At 28.7% G+C, this 7610-nt stretch overlaps 1 protein-coding gene across 1 annotated transcript; it reads right to left on the bottom strand.

Annotated features, from left to right (window-relative positions):
* Positions 1-4094: 4094 nt before the first annotated feature.
* Positions 4095-4436, bottom strand: LOC106314721. Its single transcript, XM_013752551.1, has one exon. It carries the CDS (start codon positions 4434-4436, stop codon positions 4095-4097), a length of 342 nt encoding a protein of 113 aa, XP_013608005.1.
* Between the last annotated feature and the right edge of the window lie 3174 nt (positions 4437-7610).

The raw sequence follows: 7610 nt of genomic DNA, 5'->3' as shown, positions 1-7610 counted from the left end.
TTAGAAATTGGTGTTTAAGTTAAAACATTCTTCAAGTTCCAATATGCAGGTTCCGAGTGCAGATGACGGTAAAAGACGTCACTGAGGCAGCTCTTTTTGGCATTTGTTGGGGCAATCACCAAAATTTCTTCAGGTGAAAATCATAGTTAGATTTGAGGCCAATTGTGTTGGATTCAATTTTGTACACAATGAAAACATTTAATGTTCTTTATTTAATTATTGATTTTGATATGCCATTCAAAAAGTGGAACTATATACAAAACTTGAGGTATGTATAGCAAAATACTACGACTTAGCTTTTTGTACACCGAAGAAAAAATAACACAAGGTTTAGAACATTGAGGGCATGCATTGTGAGACCACATTGCGAAACCAGACATTAGCCACAAAAAGCTGCAAAAACATAAATAAGAGAGATCAGTCAAAAGACGTACTTTTCTGATAGAAAAGTTGAAAAGTTGAAAAGTTGATCAAGAATCAGTAAATAACACAAAGGTGAGTATTATGATAAAAATACTGGAAACAAGATGCAACCAGATTAGAGATTGACTATAATAATATAGCGAGACTTTATTTGTTGACCATATTATATATAAATCTTTAAGATTACACAAAGTTATATAAAGAAGAAATGTTCCAAGGCCTACCATTTTTCTAAAATTACTCCGCTTAGAATTTCACAGATATCTCTCATGATTTACGAAACAGTGCCAATAACAACTTGAATTTGGTATCAGTGTCGATCATGAACAAGGAACTCACATTCTTTGCCATAACTCTATCAGATTGAATCTCTGAAGCACATCATTGTTAAAATAAATCCAAAATGAGACCAGAGATTCGTAAACTGCATCCATTAAATGATTGGCCGAACTCCACTTTCCACAGTAAAAGATTATTCCTACACTGATCTTTAATGAGATGTCAGATGATTGGAGATTTCACATTTGGGAGAACATTTTGTGAATGTAAGAAGCCCCTCTGAGATATCTAAGACGTTGTTGGTCACAGAAGAGAAACATGAAATGAGTTTCTTGAGGAGCAATGAGTTCTCAAGAATATAACTCACTTCTTCAATCCAAATGTTCTTTTTTTTTTAGAAAAAAAAGATTGGATACTCTGGGTTCTCTTGATGTTCCTCGCTATTTTCTTCCCAGCTTTCTCTACCATGGTCACTTCTTTAATCTCAACACACTAAACTACTAAAGAGTACGAAGAAAGTGTTGAGGCACAACTCAATAAGTTCAAAAAAACTTAAATTATGACAACACCAAAACCAACCATTAAACCAGAAGAATACAAATTCTACGAAAACATTAAGACATATTTGCCATGAAAGTTTGGCATCCGCAGCAGCTTGCAGGTCCTAAAAATTTGCAGACGTAACGACTTATTACTTCCACTACCTATCAAAATAGTTAAACAACTTCACACAACACCAGTCGGCACACCACTAGTATCAATAATAAACTTGAGTGTGAAAGGATAACATACCAGCATGATAAGAAGATTAGTCAGTATGCATTGTTCAACATGATAATATGCAATAGCCACTCCAGCAAGGGAACTTGGAAAACTCTTGGATCGTCACGTAAGGAACCGATGCTGCTCTATTCAACAATTGGGAGATCAAAACTATGCTGGAAACTTATTCCGGTGGTTTGCCACTAGATGATTTTCCTTTGAGTTCTTTAAAAACGATGTTGAAAGTGTGCCAACTTTAAAAAAAATAATAATAATGATGCATTTGTTGTAAAAAAGCTATTTTCTTTTGAATAAATTTAACATATATTCAAAAAAAAAAGATAATATACAATATAAAAATACTAATCAACAAACTATTGACAATGAAAGCTTACAAACTGTTAATAGTTAGAGAAAATTAATATCAAGTTTACAATAAATATACTATGTATGAGATCTACTACGTTTTTATTGGAAGTTACCAACTACAAAAACAATTGTCAATTTACGTAATAGGTTTCAGAATGTCTTACAAATCTACATGTAAAACTAAAAAAACAAGCAAACATTATTTATCTTACCATACATATTATTGTTTAATATACTTCCATAAAGTAAAACCCTATCCATTGAATTAATTATACATTCTTACAAATTTCACTACTTAAATCGTAGTTATTCTGATTAAATTTTATAAACAAATATAAGTAGGAAAAGAAAAAGAAAAAGCATATTTAAAATACAAATATCATATTTATAATACAAAAAATCATATTTATAAACAAAATTATTAATACACGTTTATTATTTTTTTTTAAGATTTACATACAACTAAATGTTCGTTTATTTAAAATAATAATGTAGTTTAATTAAAATATTTATTCTGATTAAATTTATATCTAAATACTATCAGATATATTATTGTTGCTTCTAGGTTTCCTGAATTTCGTGTAAATGATTTTGACATGATTTTGGAACACCATGGATTGATTCAATTTTTTTCGAGAAAACTCATTAGGTTTCTTGGAGTGGATTAAAGATAACTATAACTCGTGTAAATCGAAATCATTATTAAAGCATTGTTTTTTTTTTTTTTTTTTGTAAACTCTATTAAAGCATTGTTTGTGAGCTAAGCTTGTATGAATGTATTACTGTCAAATCGAATGTCACCTCTTTGATGATCGAATCCCATGGCTGGATTACTGTCAAATCGAATGTCACCGCTTTGTCTTTCTGCAGTTTTGGTTCTAGCTTCGTTCTTGTTCTCTTGTTGAATCAAAATGGTTAACCCCATCAAAGGAATCTCCATTTCTTGGTACATTCATTACCTTTGTTATTAGAATCACATCTCTTGTCTTTGGTTCTTGTTGTCAAATCATTATTTTTTTGTTGTTGCAGTGATGTTCCCATAGCACAGTTCATTACACATTTGGACAGAGCCGGTCCTAAGATTTTGGAGGTCCGTGGCTGTGTTTATGTAAAAATTTTTTTTTTACAAATTTGGGGGCCTAAAAATTTTTTTCGGGGACCTATTCATATGTAATTTTTTTAAAAAAATTTGGAGGCTTGTTGCAAATGTTTCACTACGCATTCCCCAGGGCCGGCCCTGCATTTGGACAATTTGTTGCGTTCTTTGCAGAAATTCATAACTGAAATACTAAAACTAGACACTTCTTGTATGTTTGTGAAGCCACAATCCGAGGAGATGATCCGCTGTGAAATCTTCAAGTTCAGGGACCAAATCTCTTTCGCAAAGCCGACATCATCTCCATTTTTGGCTTGCTTGCTTGATGTCTATATAGTTCGTTTAAAATAGTATGAGATAACGAAAACCTTTGATGAAGACATGGTGTTTTGGTCAGATTATTGTATAGGATTAGATGAAGTGCTTATCCTGCTGTAGTGGTTTAGTTTTTCTTCTGACAAACTAATTTGGTTTACATTGGGTTTCTATGGCAATAAACGTGGTTGACCAACAATATTTGTTTTGATATATCTGCTTATTTCTTTTTATATTAATTTGTGATTGTAACACTAGAAATTACAGCAATAAGAGATCAAGAGTATTATGGAGGTCTTGTTGTTTGGTATGAAGCAAGAGCTTCAACTTGGAGTAGCATTTTTTATTTTTTTAAATAGTAGATGTGATATAGTTTTTGATTGAATTAATTTTCTATTTGGTCAAATAAATAAAAGATATGATCATGAAGACATCAACCACGATGAAATCACTCTCATCGCTATGATCAATGCGTTTCTGAAATTTTTGGAGACAGAAAAATTGTACGAGAAGATGACGAAAATATCTATTAATATCACAAAAGATTCACTGATCAATGTGTTTCGTGTGTTTGATCACTTAGACAAGGCAATCATATATTTATTGTCATGTTTAACAAAGGTTGTTTCTTGGATGTAATAACTTAGACGAGGCAAATAATATATTTGAGTGCACTTTGACATTCAATTTACAGCAATCTTTGTACTTGAAACAAACAAACAAAACAATAAACACAATAATAGTAAAAACATAATGATTTAGGCATCATATTTCTTATTATAATTTATTAATATGAATAATCGTTATTACATTAAATTAATAGAGTGACAAATGATCATTTAAAATATAACTAAACCTTGATGATACCTAATAACTTACATGTAGTTTTAAGCATAATACGATAAACAAAACGCCTAGGAAACAAAATGCCAATACAATCTTCAGGAATACCGAGTAAAACTATGCAACATTCTTTTGTAACATTTTTGAAATGGAAATTCTTCACTGATTCGACACAGTTCGGAATTTTTCTTGCATCTGCCACACAAGTTAATGGCTTTGGGAACATTCTTTTCTCTCCTGTTGGAGCAAATGCAGAATCACTAACACTATTTATATTTTGAGAAATTGAGAGAATAATTACCATTATCAATAAAATGGATAGGAACACTGTTTTTTTACTTCCACTCATTATTTAATGTCTATACAATTTATGTTTTATCTTGTGCTTACTATGACATTAGTTCTAGTATTTATAATTTTTACATTCATGAATTTTTAGTGGAGTTATTATTTGGGATATTGTACATGCATATATGTTAGATATATTTAAATATCTTACTTTACAGAGCTAAAATATTTAAGGTATCACATCAACTAGATGATATCATCATCCATTCTAAAGCAAATAAATCATATAAGATTTTCTTAAGGATTGAAATTTAGCATTATTTCTTCTTAAATTCACATTTTAAATTTATCAAGAAAGTAAATTATACCCTTTCATTTTATAAAATACACTATATATAATTATAGCAGTCAGAAAAAAATTGGATGGCTGGTAGATTCTACAGCATATACGACAAAGTTGGTTTCTAAGAAAATATGTTTTTATTTTTAAAAAAATGCTTTTATTTTTTAATAGTCAAAATATAAAAAAATACTTTTATTTATTTGATAGAATTTGTCAATACATACTAACCGCTACTATACTATTGTAAATATTTATTATATATTTACCTATCTTTTTATCTGAATGACATAAAATATTAATCTATATGCATAGTAAATAAATTTTCTTTTTTTAATTAGCAATTCTTAGAATGAATGCATGATTTTTATATATTTATTATGTGCAGATACGTATTTGAATATTTTTAAATGTATATATCTGATAGTATTTAGATATAAAATTTAATCAGAATAAATATTTTTAATTAAAATAAATTATTATCTTAAAATATTTTTTTTAGTATATTAAATCTTCGAAAAATAAACATGTGATTGTTATATATATGAAATGTTAGTTTAAAAATGTCAATATTACTAAAAATTCTTTTATTTCAGAATAAAATATAAATCAATATCAAATAAGAAAAACTTACAAAAGCAAATATGTTACATATAAGTTAACTTAATATTAAATATATTTTATAAAATAAAATTAAAATAAAATAAATAATTTAAAATGTAAGTCTTTCAAACAATTATAACTACATAAATTTAAAAACATTTGATTTTCAAATTTTAGCCTATGTGGTATTGAAAATAACATATACTATATATAATTTGAGGCTATAAATCATTGAGAATGTTCACATATTATTATAAAACACCAAAAAAATATGTCAAATTGCTATTTTATTTATTATTTTAAAATTTTTCCAGATTTTCAAAAAATGTTTCCTTCAAAATAAAAGTAAATCAATACTAAATTTAGAAGAAAAAAAATAATTAAATAATGAATGGAAGATATATGAACTAAATATTTTTAAGATTAACATAAAATTAACAAATAAAATTAATTCTTAGAGAATATAAGAATATTAAATAATAAAGAAAATATGAATCTAAAAGCACATATGATTTCAATATTGAGGTTATATATAATTAAAGTGTTCATATCTAATTTAGAAATATCATTAATAATATACCAAATCAACAACCTAATTTGATATTTTCAAATGTCAAATTAAAGAACATAATTTTCTCTGAATAAAATGAAAATCAAATAAGATAAACAAATAAAAATATGTTTATTAAAATATAATTAAGTTGATAAATAAACTAAATATTTGAAAATTAAACATAAACTTTTGACTAACAAAAACAGAAATTTTATAAAATATCAAGTTTGAAAAAAATAAAAATAAATAAATAATCATGCATGTAGAATAAAATAAAAATCAACCTAAAACAACAAAAAATATAAAGATTTAAATTATCTTAAAAGGTAGCTTGGAATTTATACTAACATTTAAAAAAAACTAACATAAATAGTGTTTAACAAGGAAAAAACAAAATAATGTTCATAGCTTGTTTTTTTACGAAAGGGGCTATATATTAGCAAAATATCCACTTATATTGCAGAGTCTGTAGGTGTGTATGTTTTTACGAAAGGGGCTATCTATTTGTGTATGTTGTTGGAGCAGACAATTGCAGAGTCTGTAGGTGATTTGTACTTCAACCGAACGCCAGTGAAGCTAGTTGATGGTTTGTACCCATGCAATACCTCTTGTTGAACAGTCATTTCTCCTCAGCTTGCCTTGTATATGTGTAAACCAGATAAGACAGGATAAAAGTATTTGTGATGATAAATTAATATTAATAAAAGAACCAATCTTGGGTTATTATTTCTAAATACTAGATAAAACCGAATGTTATTTGATTTATAGATTTGCACTAGAATTTTATTTCAATATCTTCGTCATGTTGAATTTTTACAGTATTACTGAATTGTATTCGATCTCTCTTTTAGAGGGTGACTCTCTACACGCTGGAATCAAATATAAACTAGTCTAATGCAATAAGCTAATCTCTCTATCAAATACTACTATAAACTAGAAAGTTTTCTTCTTATTGACTCCCCTAATGATTCAATTTCTAACTTTATGTTTCCCACACGTTTCCAAAATATGCAATGCGTGGTCGTTTGTCCATAAAATATGATGTCTATAGCATTGAAGTCAAGCTTTTGGAGAATGCGTGGGAAAATGAATAGCAGCTTTTACCACATTGATGATTGTCCGGGCAATTTGGACACATGTGAGAGCATTGTGATCTTTCGAATTACATGCGTGCATGATTAAGCCAACGGATATTGATCTGCTTTGATCAAGGAAAAAGCCCAGTCAGCCACCAATGAAATTTTTTTGGCTCACTTGATCATTACATCTTTTTTTTTCTACTCAAGCAGTCTTCTCATTTACAATCGACATCTTATGATAATTTATGTTGACGAGGCTATTGGATGAGTTCATGATTTTGCCTCCCAATCCAAAAGAAGTTATATGCCAGGTTCTAACAATGAATGATGTGATGATTACAGGAATAGATCCTCGGTGAAGATTTGTGCTTTCAGACACTGGAAATGTAAAAATGTCGAAGGGACTTCCATTGCATTTTGGGAAGGCACTTTAGCCTAAGATTTCTCCCAAATGGGAGAGTAACCGTTATTTTTTGCTGTTGGGGTCTGCGTTGGCGCGGCCCTCCTATTAAACCTCTAGTCAGATCTTTAGTCTCTTAGGCCAAGCTTGAATTCTTGAGAAGACTACACGAAATTAACGAGTTTGGATTCTTGTACAATATGTCTCAAGCTTTTCGATCTTCATGCAAAATAGTCAGAAAAGAGAAAGGTAGTATGAAG

Source organism: Brassica oleracea, chromosome C9, assembly GCF_000695525.1.
Source record: "Brassica oleracea var. oleracea cultivar TO1000 chromosome C9, BOL, whole genome shotgun sequence".
In the NCBI taxonomy this organism is placed as follows: Eukaryota; Viridiplantae; Streptophyta; class Magnoliopsida; order Brassicales; family Brassicaceae; genus Brassica; species Brassica oleracea.
The sequence above is the reverse complement of the archived record's forward strand: the minus strand, read 5'-3'. Positions and strand labels throughout refer to the sequence as shown.

Excerpts from the sequence above, each read along its gene's own strand:
- LOC106314721 (XM_013752551.1), bottom strand. The coding sequence starts at position 4,436 with ATGAGTGGAAGTAAAAAAACAGTGTTCCTATCCATTTTATTGATAATG.